The 21,599-nt window shown below is 38.8% G+C and overlaps 2 protein-coding genes across 2 annotated transcripts; one reads left to right on the top strand and one right to left on the bottom strand.

The window, feature by feature from the left end:
- Positions 1–3,849: 3,849 nt before the first annotated feature.
- On the top strand, positions 3,850–9,853 carry LOC139739133 (tubulin alpha-1 chain-like). Its single transcript, XM_071649751.1, has 3 exons — positions 3,850–3,920; positions 8,060–8,288; positions 8,721–9,853. The coding sequence occupies exons 1-3, from the start codon at positions 3,918–3,920 to the stop codon at positions 9,851–9,853; spliced, it is 1,365 nt and encodes a 454-aa protein (XP_071505852.1). The 5' UTR covers positions 3,850–3,917.
- Positions 9,854–12,170: 2,317 nt separating this feature from the next.
- Positions 12,171–17,524, bottom strand: LOC139739148 (centromere protein V-like). Its single transcript, XM_071649765.1, has 4 exons — positions 17,412–17,524; positions 15,510–15,579; positions 13,453–13,567; positions 12,171–12,292 (listed from the first exon to the last, which is right to left on the bottom strand). Exons 1-4 carry the CDS (start codon positions 17,522–17,524, stop codon positions 12,171–12,173), a joined length of 420 nt encoding a protein of 139 aa, XP_071505866.1.
- Between the last annotated feature and the right edge of the window lie 4,075 nt (positions 17,525–21,599).

The following is a 21,599-nucleotide window of genomic DNA, read 5'->3' on the forward strand; positions in this document are numbered from 1 at the left end:
CTTATTTTTACACACAGTTACGCTATCCCTTTAAACTCGTCACAGTTTAATCAGAATCATTAACATCATACATTAGTACCATATTCAGTTCCATAGCTGATCACGTTTGCTAATCAATTAAGAGTAATTGTCTAGAATGTGTCATATGGCCAACCTGTATACACACGTATATACACACACACAATGCTAAATGTATGTATCAAACATCTGTAACACAGCTTTGAACTAACTATAGGAATTATCGCTGCACTTATCATCCATACTTTTTATCACTATCTGAAACTCCACAAAAACCACTAATTGACAAATAATCATCAATACAAAAGACTGAATACCTTTTTTACAATGTATAGCTTGTTACATGTATAAATCAGCACAAAGTAACCACGACTACATTGTGTTACTGAATTGATATGAACAAATTTCATTTTATTACAGTATACTATATCAGTTTGAAAAGCCCAACCTGCAAAACTATAATTTTGCAGCAGTCGAAGTAATGCAGTCTCCAACGCAAAACAAAGGTATACTATGTGAGTGTGTGCGTATAGGTGTGTTTACATGCAAACGTGATTTCTACATGGACGAAGGTGTAGTACTCTATTGAAGAAAAAAAGTAAAAAAAATATATTATTTTCTTTCGTGCTCTTGTGAGGATCGAACCCGTACGTGTGCAACCTCACGTTTCTAAGACGACGCCTCTAACCACTCGACCATACGTCTCGACGAGAAAATTAGAGGAACGTAAGCTTATGTACGTGAAAGATGAATCAGGAATCGTTTGGTCCGCATTCCATTCTCATTTTCAGTTTTAAATTGCAAAATTGTCAACCTCATGAGGAGATTTCAAAGAATAAAATGCATGATTACTGCAGCTTATTGTCACAGCTACAACATAAATAAGTTTCAGAGGAAATGAAGCAAAATCAGCTGAGATAAAGGTGCTTAAACGTTGTCAAGTCAATGCATGGTTTCTAAAAAAATCACCTCCCATAGACATAACACGTAAACTTGTCCGATTTTGCGTCTTTACCTTTAAACACAATTTAAAGCATGATGACGTCATCAAATTTCAAAACCATGACATGGACTTGAAAGGCAAATGTTCAAAGTACAACATATCTGAATTTGGGATAATATTGAGCTTAAACAACAGAGATACGAGCAAATGAATGTCAGAAACAGTACCTCAAAAAAATTAATTCCACTTTTTTGATTTCAGATGACGATATGATGACGTCATAATGTAATTATGGAAATAATGATACTTGAAACGTCATGTCCAATTTATATGCTTTTGTAATATGCAATAAAAACATAGGGTCACCTGACGTTTTAAAGAGCTATGGCGAAATAAACAAAGACATGTTTTTTCACTATATTTGCACATAGACGCGCACGCGAAATTTGAACTTTGACGCAAGTGCATTGCTTTGTTATTTGTAGGAATCGATTAGAAATCAATGGATATTGTTGCTCAAAGTATCAGGAATCCAAATCTGTCAAAAAAGTGTATTTTCATGTTGCTGACGCGCTGTGCGCGCGAAAATGCGCGGACGGACGCGCACGCGCAAAATTGTTTGAAACGCATAAAATTGTCTGAAACTTCGAGATTTCCCATTGGAAAGTTGTTTTGAGCCTTTTAAAATTTTGACGCGCGCTTACGCGCACTTAATGATGTCCTAGGTAATTAGCATCAAAAGAAGTAAGATAGAACGTGACCTGAACTTTATGTCCACAAAAAATGATACAGAAATGACCTTTAGTTATGAAGTTATGATCGATCATGTAACATGGTCCAAAAATCACAAAATGGCGCCTAGACGACGTCATAGATATGTTACTGTCATGAAAACCTTATTGTGGCTAGATATTGTCATGAGACATGTTCCCTGAAAATGTCATGTTATTCCGTAATGTCATTCTTGAGATATTGATGACACAAAATTGTCCAGAAAGAAAGAAGAATAAAAAGAAATAAAGAGAGATTTTGACAATCACAATAGGTGATACGCTGATAGCGTATCACCTAATAAAAAGAAAGAAAGGAAGATTTTGACAAACACAATAGGTGATACTTCCTCGAGTGACTTTTTACATGGCTTGTTTGCATGGATGTAGCCATGTAAGTTATGTATTGGTATTTCAGTGCCTATGTCAAGAATGATATTACCCCCTAAATGTGCTTTGAGGGCAGGTGACAGTGTGCCGTCAGCCATCTGCACAAATTGTCGCCAGGCGACAAATTATGCAGGGGCGACAATTTGTGCCGTCAGCTCCCTGCACAATTTGTCGCCCGTTTCAGGGGACGACAATTTGTGCAGGGCGACAATTTGTGCCGCAACACCCCCTCTTTTCTTTTCCATATTTTTCTCATGGGACCATTATTCTGGCCAAGCAAATGCTCATGTTGGTAGCAGCCTCCCCTGACATCGCTCTTAGACAGGCTTTATGTATAGGAAAAATTATGTAGACACATTAATTGTTAAATTATCATTTTAAATGCTACATACTTGTATGTTGATTTTTTGTTTTTTGTATTCGTAATAGTTTTATACTGCTGTACATACGTTTTGATGTTCAGTCGTAAGACTGAAAAATAGAAATAAACCTTCAACAGGTTGCATTGGCCACTAAACAGTACAATGAAGCAATGCAAATCATGTGTCGAGGTAGTCATAAGATTTCTAACAATCTACGAACAAATTTTGATTAGAAGATAGATGCATAGACATGTAGCAGAGGTATCTGTCTACTTGTGGTTTACTGAGACTTTTTCCTGAAGAATGCCACAAAAGACCATTATATTGATAATCGTCAAAAGGTCATATTCAGTTTCAATGATAGTGTTTTAAAACTTTCTCAAATTTTATTCTTTGTCTCATTTGTTGTTAATGTTTTCGCAGCTATGATGGCTTTTAAGTAGTAGGCATTTATTAATGGTTTAACCAGACATGTGTGTCTAGATAGTTGCACGCATTTCGTAAATTTCCAGAGGAGTCATTATTGAAAACAAAATATACTGCACTGCAGAAGTTCGAAAAGATGATGGTGTACCAGCATAATAGTATGCCAATAAGGCACTGCTTTGTTACAGTGATTTATAGCTGAAACACATATTTTTATTTTCTGCACTGTTGCGATAGATTTGCATATTTTCATGAATGGAAATTCCAGTTGTACTCATCCGGATCGTTGGATAGCTCTAGTGAATAGATCGGAAACATCATGACGTGCATAATAAACAAACTAGTAGGTGCCTCATGCAGTGAGCAGTGGGCAGACATGATGTGCGAATCGTGATGGAACAGTTTCATACATAAACATAAATCGAACAACAATCATACTCAGACTGATAAGTACCTAGATGGATTACTAAATGAATGGGTATAAGAAGAGAGAGAGGGGGGGGGGGAGGGGAGAAGGGAGAAAATGGTGAGAGAAAACAGTAATGACGGTTTTGAAAAATAAACCCCTTCCTGGGAATAAAAAAAAACCCCGAAGCAATAAAAAAAACACACAAAAAAAAACCTAAAGCAAAAAAAGAAAAAAAGAAATAAAAACTTTTTTTACTAATTTTGTTCTTTTCGTTGGTTTTCCTCTTATTTTTTTGTGTTTATAGAGAGTGCAGGCCAAGTAAGACTTGTGAAATGCAAACACGACGCGATACAAAGTGTAACCATCCGACATGTACGAGGAATAAGTGTATAGCAGACAAACAAAGAAAGAAAACATCTCTTTCATGGTATTCTGATATAAATTGAAGTTACTCTGTCAAAGTCAACAAGTGGGAGTGGTAGATATTACCAGGCGGAAAACCCCAGCTGAGTGCAAGTGCGTTTCATTTACTTGCAGTACACCTACCGTCCCCATCGCAGGCCCCTGAATTACGATCGCTCCAACCCCAACTAGCCGTAATGGTGAGTGTATAATGGCTTTGAAGCCGTATAGATTTAATCATTAGGGATGTTACTGCTTTTATTTTTTACTCAGTTTTCACCTACGTGGCGTTTACAGATGCATGATACATAGGAACAGAGAGTCAACGTCTCTGATTGGCATTCCTTTCTTCTTAGAATGAAATGTTTCTATGTCGCATGACAATTGCATGTTTATAACATTCCCTTTTAAGTTCACCTTTGTGGTACATCATGAAAGTGATTAAGAATCAACGAAAGCGTTCGTCTGTAACTCGTGAGTCCTTTTAAAACCCACAACTGGTGCGATGCAATTGCCATAAATGAATAGTAAGAAAATGCACAACGGTTGACTATTTTCAGTTTAAAACCAGTTCTTTAAGTGAGATGTATCATTTTTTTCTTTTGAATCATCATACAAAAGTAGCAAAACACATTACACAGTTCAATCGAGTGAGAAACAGGCCTGATGGTCTGAAAGATGGTCTGAAATGCTTTACAGAATCCCAGAATAATTACAAAGCAAGCGGCCAGACAAGTCAGCAATGTTTATTTGTTTATCTCGGTATAAACCGGGCTGAAACCCTATGCCCTATAGTCTAAACGATGAATTTCATTTACATACACGTTTCACGCACGTATGTTTACAAGCCTAATCAATACATTTTAAGGTAGGACGTTTATTGGAATAACATATCGTGTTCAGAGGTAGGGGAACTATCAAAAACACATAAGATGAATTAACTGCTGTCTCAGCTGGAATGGAGGAACGTCAGATAAACATATTAGATATTCAGACAGGAATGGGGTGTTTTTTGTGCGATAGAGATAAACCAATGGGATATACGAAAAATATCATAGAACTTAGCTTGCAAGTAACAGTAATCGCTCTTTTTATAGAGCGTGGACGAGAGATTGATGCAGTCAGATATAAAATCAGGACGCCATTTTTTGGTATCTATATGTCTATGAGTAAATCGCCATGACTTAGGTCGAGACACGACCACTATGCTGCTCATCAAGACAAAGAGTGTTGAATCAAATCTGATAATACTAAGGTGGGTTGAGTGCAAAGGTTAAAAAAAGGTAATAACCACCTCTGTCTTCAAATTTTACTATTTCTCGTTTGAGCTGATTACCCTCATTATGCCAAACCATACAGTGGTCTCAGGCACGTCAGGTGAAGACACACTAACCCTTCAACGAGTTTAATGACTGCAATTTTGCCACATGTCTCCTCATGGAAAGTTTAGTTCATTGGGCTCTATTTTGCAAAACTTATGAGACGCCATGGAAAAGAGCAATCGTCTTTCTTGAGTTGTTGCGGGTTGAAAATTTCTTGGAAGAACAGACTGGTAGATTATTTATCGTTTTGTTACAAATAATTCACAAGTGCATTGTTTGTATGCTTGTTTGTTTTTGTGCGTTGTTGTTGTTGTTGCACGAATCATGTAGTAGTCGTCGCCACTTTTTCTTTTGATAGAACAGGCAGCAATGCACCATTCCAAGATAATAACGAATCGTAATGCAAATTTTTTTGTGCAAGTAGATAATACAATTCACACGTACATTTGCCACAACATCTTGATCTGTCTTTAGTGTAAAAATGGAATTCCTGTGAATACGATCACAACCTTGAAAGATGAATACATTGCACGGTACTCCACGCTGTTTAAACAATAACCCCTCGCCCGCAACAATGGACCGCCACGGATGGCTGGGCTCGTTGGCAGTGTGGTCCCGTTATTTGCCAATGAGAGCCAATATCACGTTTAAGAAAAAAATAAACATCAGACGATGACGCAGTGTCTACCGATGCTGAAATGATAATGCTCATATCGGGTGTATTAAAACGTTAAAAAAAAGTTCAATAGCGAAAACCTTTGTTTCCTTTGCTTGCCTAACACATTCAATATGCTCACGACAATAGGGTTTGTTTTTGTTTTTGTTTTTTATGTGTATAAAGTCCCTGTGTATAAAAAAAAAATTGAAGATGAGTATTGACATGTGGAACCTAAAGTTTATTGATAGATCATGGTAAATGTGTATACACTCACATCTACAAGTATCCCAAAGCAATATTGGTGCTAAGGAGTTCAACGTAATTGATCGGAAAGATCATTATTATTACCTTTTGTTCAAAACCAAGCGATCTCTGTCAGTAATAATACATGTAAGCTGTGAAAAAGCAAATATCTACTGGCATTTTCGGGTTAAACCTGGTGAAAATGATTACAAATGTAAAGATTATGTGACATTTTGTTGATGACTGTATCTATAGATAAAGTATTCAAAAGCTGCTGTAAACCAACATCAAGGAATCATGAACATAATGCGCATAGTGAAGGTCAAGATCTTAATTAACTTTAGAAATACTGCAATTATTGCGAAATACAAATTGTTTTTTGACAGAAGTCTCTAGTGTAATACCTGTAAGGATCCAAATTATATGAAGAGATGAAATCAGATGTGAATATTAAAGTGACAAAAAAAAGTCATTTTAGTACATGATGACGTCAAGTAAGGATTCACACCAGGCATATCATTATTTGCTCCAAATAGGCTCTCTGGTCCATAATAAGCAGCATGAACGTGGAGGTGGAAAGTAGTTTGTGTGTAACACCACAAGTCCTTTATAATGTGCAAATTATGTGTGAAAACAGGGAGGTGGGAAGAGGTTGTGAACAAAGACTGTATAGGCGTGTGTGCACTTTGTCGACTGAACCTATGAGGGTGGTCATCCCATGAGTACGACACCCACGAGTCATACAGATCGCGAGCTGGACACTGAAAAATAAAAGGTCTATGAGTCATACAGCCTCCGAGCTCGACACAAGGTAAATAAGTTCCATAACCCCAACATTAAGCATATGAGGCCCACGAGCTCGACTCTAGACAAATAAGGCCCATAAGCTCGACACAAGGAAGAAAAAGGCTCACGAGACCGACACTGCGTACATGAAGCCCCGAGCTTATAGGCTTTTTTTTTTTTGCCTAGTGTCAAGATCATGGGCCTTGTTTGCCTAGTGTCGAGCTCATGTGCCATCTTTCCCTAGTGTCGACCTGGTGGACCGTATATCTCGTATAGACGTATTTTACTTGATGTCGAGATCATGGGCCATGCTCACCTAGTGTTTGGTCGTGAGCTGTATGACTCGTGAGCTGTATGACTCCTCAGCTGTATAACTGATGGGCCGTGTGACTCGTGGATTGTTTTACTCGTGGCGGTCGAGCTCGTGACGTGCACTCTAATAGGATTGTTAGACACTTTGTCGGCTCAGGCATATGGAGCTGACTGTCCTGGATGTCCTTTGTAAAGAATCAAAACAACTGCAACGTGGACTAGAATTCCCTTTAAAGCAAAATATAATAGATAGGGCAATTTGGACTCGAACTAAAAGAAATGTGTCAGTTTAAAAAGAAATGAGATATCTCCTCCAATTCTATTTCTTTACTCGTCAAAGATGAAATTAATTGCATGATCACTGGACTTGATACCACTTCCTAAAAAAATGAGGAAAAATGGAAAGGTATAGGTAGCGTTTGTGGACTCAGAAGATGATGGCAGCAGTAGTTTCATGATTACAATCTGCAAACGTAATGTAGAAAAAATGATTTTGATCAATTTTGCCTTTACAGCTCTTCCCTATTTCGAACTTTTTAACCTCAGTGCAACACAAAATGGACATCACATCTCCAAAGTTACGTTAACCAAAGACATTGAATGCATCCTCACCACAATGTTCGAGCTGAAATACCTGATGGAGCTCTTCGAGCCTAAAAGAAATGGGTTACACACTGAATGATATGGAATATTATCAGTAAGCACAGAGGCCTGTATTAGAACAAACACCCAATTTGATTCTTTTTTACATGGTTATCTATCGTGTAATGCAAACATTTCTTCCGCAAGCTGCACTCTTCGCTTTCTTTTACACTTTCTACCTTATTTTTTTAGATACGAAAAAGATTATGATTATTCCATGAAATGTCGGTTTGATGCTATACCTATATAAATTATTGTTAACTTTGACGGGTTTAATCTTTACTTCAGTTTTTGTTCGTCACTTATGCCATCATAATAGGCTTACATTAAGGAAACTATATGTCATAACGAACTATTTGGCTGTTACTAATCGCAGCGTGAGGTAATCTCTGCCCACATCGGGCAGGCTGGTGTCCAGATGGGCAATGCATGCTGGGAGTTGCTTTGTCTGGAGCACGGCATCCAGCCCGACGGCATGAGGCAGAGTGAGAAGACCCTTATGAGTACCGATATCGACGCATCCTTCAGTACGTTTTTCAGCGAAACCTCGGCGGGCAAGCACGTTCCAAGGGCCTTGTTCCTAGATCTGGAGCCCTCGGTCATAGGTAAGCTCCATCGAATATCATACGACATAACGCCTTTTCGTTGCATGCTATATTGAAGAAGAGCCCAGAATAGAACCAAAGGGTATCGTGTTGCAGATAGAGAGTATGTATAATAGATGGTGTAAAACAAAAGTTGATACAACATTAATTTTGTGGCAGGTATATACATAAAGATTGGAATGAACTTACTGCTTATTAAAGTAACACCAGCTAAATGACAATGATAAAGTGTTTTATATTACTTGCATCGTTGTAGTTATGTCGATGTAAATGATTACACTGATAATATGATTCGATATGACATGATATGACATAATTACATGATGACTACCGTAATGCTAATTGCACCAACAATAACAAAGTTTTAGCATTTCCTTATGCACAAAATACATGGTACTATTATGTAAGTCACTTGTAATTCTGTCTTCTCAGATGAGATAAAGACATCCAAGTACCAACGGCTTTTTCATCCAGAACAAATGGTAACAGGCAAAGAAGATGCGTCCAACAACTATGCACGTGGACACTATACGGTCGGGAGAGAGAAAATTGACGAATGCATCGACCGGATCCGGAAATTATCTGAGGCGTGCACCGGTCTCCAGGGCTTTCTCATCTTCCGCAGCTTTGGAGGAGGTACCGGCTCCGGATTCGCCGCACTGTTGGAAGAGAGACTTTCTGTCGACTACGGAAAGAAGGCAAAATTTGAGTTCTCGATCTACCCAGCACCCCAGATCTCGACAGCCGTTGTGGAGCCTTACAATACTGTGCTATCTACACACACCACACTAGAGCACACTGATGTTACATTCATGGTAGACAATGAGGCCATCTACGACCTATGCAGGAAGAAACTTGACATCGAACGGCCTACGTACGCCAACCTTAATCGGCTTGTAGCTCAGAGCGTGTCGACCATAACAGCATCACTTCGATTCGAGGGATCGCTGAATGTCGATCTTAACGAATTTCAGACCAATTTGGTACCGTATCCACGCATCCACTTTCCGCTGACAACAATGGCTCCGGTAATCTCAAAAGAGAAGGCCCACCATGAACAGTTCTCGGTCTCAGAGATCACCTCTTCTTGCTTTGAAGTAGGGCACCAAATGGTGAAATGCGATCCTCGCAACGGAAAATACATGGCGTGTTGTCTGCTTTATCGAGGTGACGTCGTTCCCAAGGACATCAACGCTGCCATAGCAAAGATCAAGACAAAAAGGGTAATCCAATTTGTCGACTGGTGCCCGACCGGCTTCAAGGTCGGCATAAACTTTGAACCACCAGCTGAGGTTCCCGACGGAGATCTTGCGAAGGTGCAAAGAGCTGTCTGTATGCTAAGCAACACCACGGCTATCGTGGAAGCTTGGTCGCGCGTCAACCACAAGTTCGACCTGATGTACGCAAAGCGTGCTTTCGTCCACTGGTTCGTCGGCGAGGGCATGGAGGAGGGAGAGTTCACCGAAGCTCGTGAAGACCTGGCTGCTCTAGAGAGGGATTATGAGGAGGTTGGGGCGGATTCCTCCCTCAACGACGCAGAGGATGAAGATGGAGATGAATATTAATTTCTTTGTCAGGAAACTAGCTGGGATAGAGGTTAAGCACTTCATGGCATATAGATATTTAATTTGATACAATAAAATTTCACTTTCCATGCGATCAACAAAAGACTAATAAAAGGTACTTAGATGGATTGACGCATTTCTTCCACGTTCCAGACAAACCCAACATATTTTTAATGGAATATCTTTCTCTTTGCAACTGCTTAACAAGTTACATCTACATCGACGTACAACTCGACGCAAGAATTTCATTTATTTGAATATCTTTTTCTTGAAGCACAAACTATTTCAAAATGCAGTCAACATACTTGATAGGCTGTGGTAGAAGGAAATTCCAACAAGTATGATTTTATGAATCTTAAGTAGGGCTTAATGTACTCAGAGCCATAACTTTCGTACATAATCATGTGTAAACCTAGTCAATCAGTTGTTAATGTATATTGTTGAGGCTGTGTAAAAACTTACCTGTAATCAATATTCTTGTATATTTTTTTCAAACAGTGTTTAAGAAGAAAAGGTTTTTTCATCAGTAGTGTGTATTGCGTGCTTATATTTATCTTGACGTCTCCTGGCCTAAATTAATTGTGATTCCTTTTGGCTAATTGTGGTAGATAACCCTGGAAATTAACTCCCGTGATGACAATATTACACCTGCCTCCGACTCGTGTAGCAAAAACCTTGATAAGGCAAAAGATTTTGATGTTCTGTAAAGAATATACGCAACACATTAAAGGAGATAATTTTATATTCTTTGAGGTATTTCGCTCTTCAAATAAAGGATTTTTCATAGATTTTTGATTAATTGCTGTATTTTAAAGATTATTCAAAGAGATCCCACTTGATCTTCACTAGGTCTCGATAATGTATTCATAACTTGATTGTGGTATATTGAATTGGTACGGGCAAGGAGATATTGTTTTCGTTATAGTGCACGGTCTCGCGATATTACTATGTAACCATGCATGGATAATTGATGTTATACGTATACTTCATTCTATTCATCATCGTACATAAATTTCTCTTTCACCTCTGTCACAGGCTCTTGTGAAATTAGAGTATTTCACAGGGAATAATTGCAAATTGTCGTGCGTATAACCTAGTATATATGTTTTAGATCCTGTTTATACATCCATCTTTATTATACCTATATATTATGCATGTGTGTAGGAGCCTATATATTATGCATGTATGTATGCCCTATGTATTCTGCACTTTGAATAAAATGAAACTGTACTTTTATCCCTCAATTCATAGCTGAAGAGGAGCAAGTTATATATCTACCTTACTGGATAGCAGGTCATTTTGCCACAGTCGTTGCAATTTATCTCTTTGATGAGACTTTCGCCTACTGGATTAGTAGGCTTCTTAAGATCTATTACTACTGTGAGAGAGTTGTTTTCCTACTAGCTGACGTAGTTGGCGCACGTCGATCTGAGATCTGCCTCACATTGTAACAGTAAACACTCATATTCTTCCCGTTTTTTCGTTAGCACCTACTAAACATTACATTTGCACCGGTACATGGCTGGTAACTTATACAGTTCTTCATCTCTAGGGAGATTTATGATTCGAATGGGACGAGATATCAACAGATGTATCGCCATCTCGTATGTCAAGTAAGGTGCGAGAAAGTACTTCACTGTGATCATTGGCAATGAAGTGGCTTCATCTGCTTTATGTTGCTGCCTCATGATGAAGGTCTCATATCTACAATTAATTCCCGGTATAGACACACGTGTCCAAAATGATGATCAACAATTTTTATGAAAGACAAGAAATATGTAATGTCGTTTGTGTTAATAGCTTACTAAACAGACGTGTTTTCATTTCAGTTTTATTTGCATTTTTTTTTGTCTGCTCCCATATCCTTACAGAAAGTCAGTGATATCATCAATCTAAAGTAGCACGTGATGTTTTAGTCAAGAAGACAGTAAAACAGGTGTAACAGCACTGTGAGAGAGCGCTGGCGTACCACAAACAGAGGAACAACAACGACAGATTGAAATTATATTTGAGAAAATCGAGGGCAGAAGAACATAGTGTGTTCCTTCTCTCTTTGTACAGGGTATATTGTAAGAATACGATGTATGAGTAGGCCTATCACTATATTAGGCGTGATGGAACCAAACCTAGAGGGGCAGGAGGGAGTACGTCATCACAAAGAAAAAAGAAGATAAAACAAGATATTACGCGATAAAAAGTCACTTGCTGACATGGTGAATGTCGAATGTAAGTTGATTTATTGAATTTCACTCAAACTTTTCTTGATCTCATCCGGTTGGGATAGTCATATTTTGTTTTCTCTGAGATATTCTTCCCTTCAAGATTCCAGATTGTGTGAACCTCCAAGAGTTTCAAATGCAGCCTCCCAATTCCGTCCATCAAACGTCTGTAGTGTCTGGCCTTCCAGGGTGCCTTCGTCAAGACAGTGGGGACTGACGGCTTAAAGGGAAACATGTGACATGGCACTTTAAAGGGTAAGGCTAGTAACTGATCAGTGGGAATCAGTGGAAATGCTGGGAGATGATTATTCCAATCCTTATGGGATTCATTCAAGAGTTCATTGTATATCTATTGTTGTGTGAGAAATGATTTGATTCAGAAAGGTCTCATATTCAAGTAATGTGCAGTTTAATGCTTCCAGGTTAGCGTCCCTGGTCAGTGACGGAGCATTAAATGAATGAATCCCATAAGGATTGGAACAATCATCTCCCTGCATTTCCACTGATTCCCACTGATCAGTTACTAGCCTTCCCCTTTAATACTGTCAAGCGGTAGTTATCTACAATTGTATCTAGTCATAAAGTGATCATATTGATTGTAGCTTTGGCGTCGCATAACGGCAAAGATTGAAATTAAAAAAAAAAATGCAGTGAAATAGCAAAAAACAAGAATTCCTAATAAGACTCTTATCATTCAGCCATAGATAATTTGGCAAATTCATTAAGTGCCATGTTTGACACTGCGCTCACTTTCAAAGCCATTTCTAGACACTTAAGCAGAGAGTTAAAAAAAACCCATTGTTCACAGCTGTAAGACAGAAGAGAACCTATAGATCATCACGGACACATGTCAAAACATATCTTAATATACAAATCACTGAGAGTCGCACTTAAATGTCTGCTGTGGACCAAACAGTATACATACCATAATACTAGTATTTCCACAAATAGACGCAATTTACAAACATTAAATTATCTAAAAGGGTGATTTACTTATAAGTCAATATTGGTTACTTCGAGTGGAAATACTCTAATGAATACTCTTGTATCGTGGGATACGAGGGCTTTGATAGAACAATTATTGTACCCTTTGTGGAAGGACACAAAAGTTTAAAATGGTAAACAATAGATTTACCCTAAGATGGGGGATGTTCCGGCCTGATTTCTTTTTCTTCTTTTTTAACAGAAACGTTACTGAGTATTTACATTAATGGTAACACTGCGAACATTGTTGAGTCAGAAGCTGTATCAGTGAAATGGATGGTTGGTATACGCACATCGAACAGAATGAAGGAGATTGTTGTCCTCACTTGAATCAAGAAATGACTTCGTATGTAATCTCTATCGTAAAATGTAACTCCGTTTTCTCATTTCTCGTACCTTTTCCTCCTGGGTAGGCCCTGGGTGAGAAGAAACTTTGGACACCGCAGATCTTGCAGAAGACGTGCTTTGCCTGATGAGTGTTGAATGTGTAGCATGTTAATTGATCCTCACCCTGAGACATGGTTGGGAAACATAAGCGATTCAACACTAATTCAGCATACAGAAGTAGACAATTTGTGTTAAAAATAGTATAATGTGATACATGTACTGAAGTTGTTAAGCACTACACTCAGTGACCCGTCATATTTCATTTTCAAAGCTATTTCATCGTCCTCCGATTCCAATCATATTAATTCCAAGGCCAAACTTTATAACTGATAAAGGTGGCAAAGTGCATGATGAATGTTAAGTGGATAATGAGGAATAATGATAAATAGTGATATTCTCATTTTACTGCTAAATATTCATTTGAGATAAGTAATGATTTGTTCTGAATTAGGATTCAGGAACCTCTGCTAAAATGGCTTTTACGCTCGTGGATTTCACTTGCTGATAAAACTATCATAGATATTAAAAAACAGGTGGGATGCTATTTCATCTATGCGTATACAATATGTCAGCCGATGAAACCCACGAGAAATGAAAAAATAGCACGAGGAGCCTTTTTTTTTTTTTTTTTGCTTGTCAGCTGACCCGGAAGAGGTCCATTTTTTCTAATTTCGAACTCACCCATAAAAATCCTAGGTACGGACATGGATACATATATAAATATCATATATATATATATATATATTATATATATATATATATATATATAATATATATATTATATATATATATATATATATATGTATATATATTGTAACGAAATTCGGTGGAACCGATTCGATTTAACCGTTTCGATTATAATTTGTTATGATCGATTGTGCCTATAGCATAGAAAGGGGCACTATTGGAACGTTTGGCAAATGCTGTAATGTGGTAGTGCATTATTATGAGTTTTAACATTTATTATTAGATATGTGGTTACTTGTTTGTCATGGGCAAGTTTGGATTATTTTAATACCAACTCCGGTTTAGACCGATGATACATGCCGAATTATAGTAACCATGTACAAGAGATACTGCTAAAATGTATAATCGTTGTACGAATTTTGTAACCACGCCGCGGGATTGCCTCCTCGTTCCGCGATAGGAGGAGAGGCATATAAAGTGGACGTGTGTGACATAGTCCACAACAAGTAGCCCGTACATGATAAATTCAAATGTGTTGGTCATGTTCACTTCTACGTGTATTAAACTGAACATATGTTCCTGAACTGATCACTCCACTGTGTGTTCTTGAGAGTTCTATCACCAAGCAGCGGTGTGCAGAGTGGTGGTACATGTTCCTGAGCTGGAGCACTGTTCCTGAGAAGACCAACTAGCATGCCGTTGGATGTCGGGTATATTGGTAATGTGACTTGTCGCATAGTCCGTGCCCAATCCAAGTTCCAGTCGTCATCATTGGATTCCGGGTATAATGGTAGTGTGACTTGTCGCATAGTCCGTACCCAATCCAAGTTCCAGTCGTCACCTGAGGAAGTTGGTAACGGTGCGATGTAGCACTTTACCCCGTGCCATCAACGATACCTGTGCCACCATATGGTTGTGAAAGGTGTTCCACGTTAGCGTGACTGAGTTGGTAACAAAAGTTGGTAGCAGAACTTGGTAGCAAGAGTTGGTAGCAAAAGTTGGTAACAAAAAAGTGTACCAATTTAACATCCTCTACAAGTGACGCTTGGGAGTGACATACTTTAAGTGATGCTGAACTTGGTATGTGTGCCGCTTGTGTTGGTGAGCTGCTTCTGACACAACATAATACATGGTAGCGTACAGACTAGTAGTTTTAATAATTTAAAGGGATCGTTGTAAACTGCAACAAAACGAATCCCGCCTACTCGGCCATCCTGACACGGCTCGCGGAGGCATTTGTACAGACAGTCAAATACACTCTCTTAATTCACGACGAGAAGGCGAGTTCGTCACAATATCATATATCATATATCACATATCATATATATAAATGTATCATATATATAGATGAGAGAGATGATTATGATGTTATGAGGTACCTTCAAGATTCGAAATTGAGAGTCCGGTACGAGAAACTGTTTGTTCTGTTTCATCACGCAAATTGAGCATCTGAAAAACAAGACACACACACAAACAAACAAATAGAGGGAGAACAAAATACGATGTAACCAAATCTGTACTCATAATATGCAAATCCTTATTACCAATGTATATAGTCATAGTTTGTATCTATTGTATCCCAAGATTATGGTGGTGGAAATAACCTAATTATGATGTATTATAAGAAAGAAAGAGAGAGAGAGCGAGAGAGAGCAGAAAATCATTGGTATGTACTTCATCACATGTGGACGCCACAAAGGCCATCTCATCTGGTAGCAAAACATATCTTACGATACTTGTAAATCCTCTCGTTGTTGACGTGTGAAGTAAAATGAATGTGCGGCTTCCGGATTGATAAGGAAAATAGAAGAATGTGCAGGATACGAAATGTCTCTGGCGATTGTTTTCTCGTGCTTTTCAATTTGGTCATGTTATTTCAGTTCAATTTTTGTAACTTCCCGTCGAAGATATCAATGTTACAAAAGAGGATAAGTATCACAAGTGAAAGAGTATCAAGTTGCATGATACTGTGAAAGTAACACTCAGTGTGAGTGGATATATCCCAGATAAACCCAATTTAAACCAGTTCAGGTCAGTGTAAGCGAATCAAAACCAGTTCATTCCAATCCAAACGAACAGCTTCTTTATCTGTCTGTACCGGTAATATAATCATATCGGTGGCTTTCACTGCTAGTGTGATTACAGGGGCTGGATAGTAAGTTTCATGTTTACTTAACTGAATTGTTATATCAGTGCTGTTTGGAGGCGTTTTTTTTTCACATAGTAACAAAAGTTTCCAAGATACAGTACTTGGATATCTCATACTTTTGTTCAAGGACATGTTGGGTGATTACACTCGGCAGCAAAGATAAGAAGTACAAAATAATGGACACTGGAGATCATTACTTAACCTGTTTACTGGGAATATGCCAAATAAGTACATTAGAACAATCAATGTACAGTCAATTCAACCATTCCTTCTCCTTATAGCCTGCATATAGGTCACACAATAAGTGTGCTGCGGAACAGACGGGACGAGGGCTGATTTAAAAGACACGGCTCGTAGGGGGCGGGGGTGGTAATGTGTACATTCTCTCCTTGTATTGCTCTCTTGTTATTTAGCTTCTAAAGCCGAAAAGAGTGCGTCGCTTTCTGGCTGTATCGTCACGAACAAGGTGCCTTCCTAGTCAATGTTGAACGTTCTAATCTTTCACGCTCCCTTGTTTCTTATCTGGTATTGCGGGGTTTGCTGAAACCATAGATGCACGCGCAAACATCCACTGTGAATAAAAAAACTCGTCATTGAGAAGTTCACGCATTAGGACAGAATGTGCAATACTGCTTACTGAAAATTAGTTCCCATGGAATAAAATCAGTATTTTAGATGCATAGTTCTGCGTCTCAAATGGGTATTCTCCCTGCATTCCCCTCACCTAACCTAAATAGGGATAACACTGAATGTAACAGGGACACCAGTACAAACACCTCACTCACTCACACTAATTACTGTGTGATGCGATGTTACCTGACCACTTGCACCACTCATCCCTTGACCCATCATGCTACACTACATCCCCTACCCTTACCCATAGAAAAAAGAAAAGAAATACATCCTAGATAAAGTTTTACCGTTGCAAACCTGTATGATGGGTATCAAAAGAAAATGAAGAGAATTGCTTTATTAATCAATAAAACCAGTTTCATCTATGCATGACGCACTTCACTCTTGAAGACGTTTTCCCATTTTGTAATTTGCGCTTTCAAAGGAACAACAATAATAGCGTAACAGTTCCGTCATCCTTGTATTGCCTTTCTCCTACCATCTTACGCGATTAACTTACGTGCAATCCCACACTGCCACCTTGGATGGAGCCCAAACCTCAAACCGGACAGCACCACAATGGCATCCACCGACGTGTCTCACCAAAGATTTCGCAGGCTTCTTCTCGGCCATCTCATCCACGATGACTGCAGATAGACAACCTCTGGAACTGGTTTGCTATGCTTGTGTCATACATCTCATATCTGAAATTATAATTAGATTTACCAACACAGTTTGAATTTGGCCTCAATGGTGGAATTTGATCTAGCAGCAGACTACTTGCCAGGGCTGATTAACATTGATTCAATTACAGCCTAGCACTATCATGAAAAGCATGTATTCTAACCAGATGTGTTGTAATTGACAAGAAACTGGCCTTACATGTGGTATGATCCATATTTGACTGAGATCGGTTTACTTACCGCAGAGGTCTACGTTGTGTTGTTATCCAACCCTGGAGCCTTTGCTTGCCAGTGACTGCCTTCAGACTTAATACAGAAAACTATCGAGTTGTGTATGGTGTATAATCGCATGTGATCCGTTGAGTGCACTGGTAATGCAAACAGTTCAGTTGATTGTTACGCTGGTTTAGTTTAGTGGCCTTGTACCCCCGACAGTACAAAGAGCAATAAGTTTTCGTGAATGGATGCGATTCGTAGCACATGCATCATATTTCCGTACAAAAGTGCAAAAAGTGTTGTCTACAAAGCAAATTATTTATCTCCTACTCTAAAACTTCTCACGTTGTCAAGGGGCAAGAGAAAAGAGGAAGATAAGGTGGTAAAGAATGACATATTAATGCAAGATACTTTGACTGGAAAACAGGATTGCTGAGGCAGCATTTGCTTCAGAGACTGTTAAAGGCTCGGTCACAAATACCATTAAGAACTGCTACGAACGCCGTATGAACGATTTGTAGACAATTTCGTAAGATCTTCTGAAGAAGGCCGTACGAAACCAGCGTTCGTAGACCGTTCGTAGACCGTTCGTAAGTTCGTAGCCTGGTCGATGGTCTTGTCCAAGATTTTTTTTAACTTCGTCCGAAACCCTCTCTTCGTAAGGAGTCGTACAAACGTAACAACTACGCAAGATTTTGCATTGTCGAGATACAATTCTTGAAGCCTTAAATTCTTACGATGATTGTAAGAACGCCGTAAGTTGTTCATAGAGGACTCTTACGTCTTTCGTAAGAATGCCTTACGAACAGAGATTCGTACGGCGTTCTTATGAACAACTTTTCGAGTTTGTAAGGCGTTCGTAAGGGACTCGTAAGTCGTAGGTACACAGTTTGTTCTTGCGAATTAAACAGCGTTCGTACGAAATTCGTAAGAAGGCCGTAAGAATCTGTGCCCCCATCTACGAATCTCTACGAACTCCAGAATTCGTACGAACAGTGACATTCGTACGAACGCATCGTTCGTACGAACCTTTGTGACCGTAGCTTAAGCGTGTCAGTATCCCAAATGTACATCGTGCGCCTTTTGTGGCACGAACCCCCTTTACTCGTGTGACAAGGCAGGCAGGAATCCATATAGTCATGTATTTGCCCTCTCAGTAAGATTGCTGTCACACTGTCCTGAAATTGACACAAGATGGCAATACGAATATGGGATTGTTAGTTCATTGCAAACTTGACCCTGAACTTGGTCATCAGCGAATCAACAGCCGAAGCAAGTATGATACCTGACACAAGATGGCACCCGAACCACAAGCGAAGGCTATACGAAAATGTGAATATTTATTAAGATGTGTATGAGAAGTACACACGAAGGAAACACAATGGCTACACGAATACTTTACCACCTCTCACGAAGTTGCTGCTTGAGCAAGGAGCTACTATATACACCAGTAGCCCCATGGATTGAGCCTGAGAAACTCTACTGGCGGTCTTACGATGGCTAAGATGATCCGATATTTATGCGGAACCAAATTGGAACATTTCCTTTATCATGTATAATCTTTGCTCAAAAACGTATTTCGGAACAGTGTGACGCCTGTCTAATTGATGAGGCACCTGGCAGGTAAATACGAGACAAAAGATATAAAACATTTTTTTCTATGAACACAAGCTCTGTTTTTTTATGTTGCCGGTCTGCAAGCTTCTGGTGAGGTTATTGTATCCCCCGAACAGCGACATTTTTTTCTTTATTTTTTTTTTTTTTTAGGGGGAGGTGAGCACTCTACCGGCTGAAGGTGCATTATGGTAAAACGAAGACGCCTATCGTTTTTGGTGGTGGCGACCTCGCTCGTTCCGTGTATATACACAAAAAGGTAAAGTTTTAAGAGTTTGCTTGTGTGCGCGATACTGGCAGTGTCTCTCGACCGATTCTTTTTTTTTTTCAAATTTGGTATGTGAACGTATCATAGTCAAATCTAAACATCTATCTCTGAGTAATGCTGTCCCCAATGTTCCACCTTTTACAAGGTCAAAGGTTATCCTGATCAGGTCAAAATTTGCAAAAATGCTTATTAATGCAATACCTTGATTGTTACTCGACGGATTTTATTTAGGCTTGCCAAGGACGTGTATGGGTGGTCATTCTACATGTAGGACACATCCGTTTGTGGTGACGGCGCCCTCAGTGTTCGACTTGTACGCTGTCTTATTTCTTTTACGTACTCTATCAGCCACATTTCTTGTCGGATTTTACGCAATCTTTCTATGGAGGTTTAGGGCTCACACCTGTAAATAACATGGAATGTCCCAGACCCCTTCACAAATTCGTACCAAAGATACCAAAATGAATGAAGAAAAAATTTAATTAAAAATCATTGATGCAGTTTGGCATAAAACTAAATAGCTGCAGACATTGAGTATGAATTCCTTTACAAACTGCATTTTGGTTTGAAGATGAAAGCTTTTCTCATGGAATTTGAAGGGACTATATTTCATTGGGGGTGCATGTACAGAAAATAGGTGATTTTTTTTTAGTGAAAAGAACTCGTAGTCTGGCTTTGCGGACCCTTGGACAGAGTTTGAGCTGAATTAAGAACCCGCCTTGGAAATTTGACGGATGACAGGGTATAGCTCACTTATCCAGGTAAGTGAAAATGAAACACCTCATGTCTCCCAGCTATTTTACAGAAATTTTTGAATGTTGAATTTTAACAAACGTCTCTATGGGGAATCATTTACCCGTGTGAGCCCTATAGAGAATGCACGCAATGCACACAAGTCAATGGGAAGTATTCATCCCATACAAGCTCTGCTGGTCTATGTTGATCTATTCTGTCAAATCCCTCCCCCCTACCCCTCCCCCTTCCCCCTCTACCCCCTACCTCTGCTTAACTACAATTTGTTTTCTTATTATGTTTTTGTGGTACTAGATCTTAGTATAGTAGTCATCAGTATCACATAACTTTAGAATGATTGTGGCATTTTAATGTATTTCTTTGTTTGGGCTACCACTGAAACAGCTCAAAATACATAAAGTTAATCTGTTTGATAAATCAAAGTGTTTTACAGTACTTTGTAGGTAATAAGGTGATGATGACACCCCCTTAATCAAGGATAACTGCCTGCATCTATGTATTCATCTTATGAAAAACTAATAAAAACTGCAAGATTTATTTTTGAAAAAAACCCCAAAGGGCATTATTTTCAAGTGTCCCTTTGAGAAGCTTTACAACCCTGCAATGTGTAATTTCTCACATGATGTAGGGGCAAATACCGTCAAAAACTCATTTATGATGTTAAAAACTCAACTAAGAAATATGACCTCTACTATATGAGGGGGGAGGGTTGAAGGTAACAATTAAAGGGAAATTCCAGACGATTTTCATAATTCTACATCATGTAGTACATTAATTTTAACAAACGTAGTACATTAATTTTAACAAACGTCTCTATGGGGAATCATTTACCCGTGTGAGCCCTATAGAGAATGCACGCAATGCACACAAGTCAATGGGAAGTATTCATCCCATACAAGCTCTGCTGGTCTATGTTGATCTATTCTGTCAAATCCCTCCCCCTACCCCCCCCCCCCCTTCCCCCTCTACCCCCTACCTCTGCTTAACTACAATCTGTTTTCTTATTATGTTCTTGTGGTACTAGATCTTAGTATAGTAGTCATCAGTATCACATAACTTTAGAATGATTGTGGCATTTTAATGTATTTCTTTGTTTGGGCTACCACTGAAACAGCTCAAAATACATAAAGTTAATCTGTTTGATAAATCAAAGTGTTTTACAGTACTTTGTAGG

This window comes from Diadema antillarum, unplaced genomic scaffold (assembly GCF_040938485.1).
Source record: "Diadema antillarum isolate AM-2024a unplaced genomic scaffold, OU_Dant_1.0 seq00000783_RagTag, whole genome shotgun sequence".
Taxonomy (NCBI): domain Eukaryota; kingdom Metazoa; phylum Echinodermata; class Echinoidea; order Diadematoida; family Diadematidae; genus Diadema; species Diadema antillarum.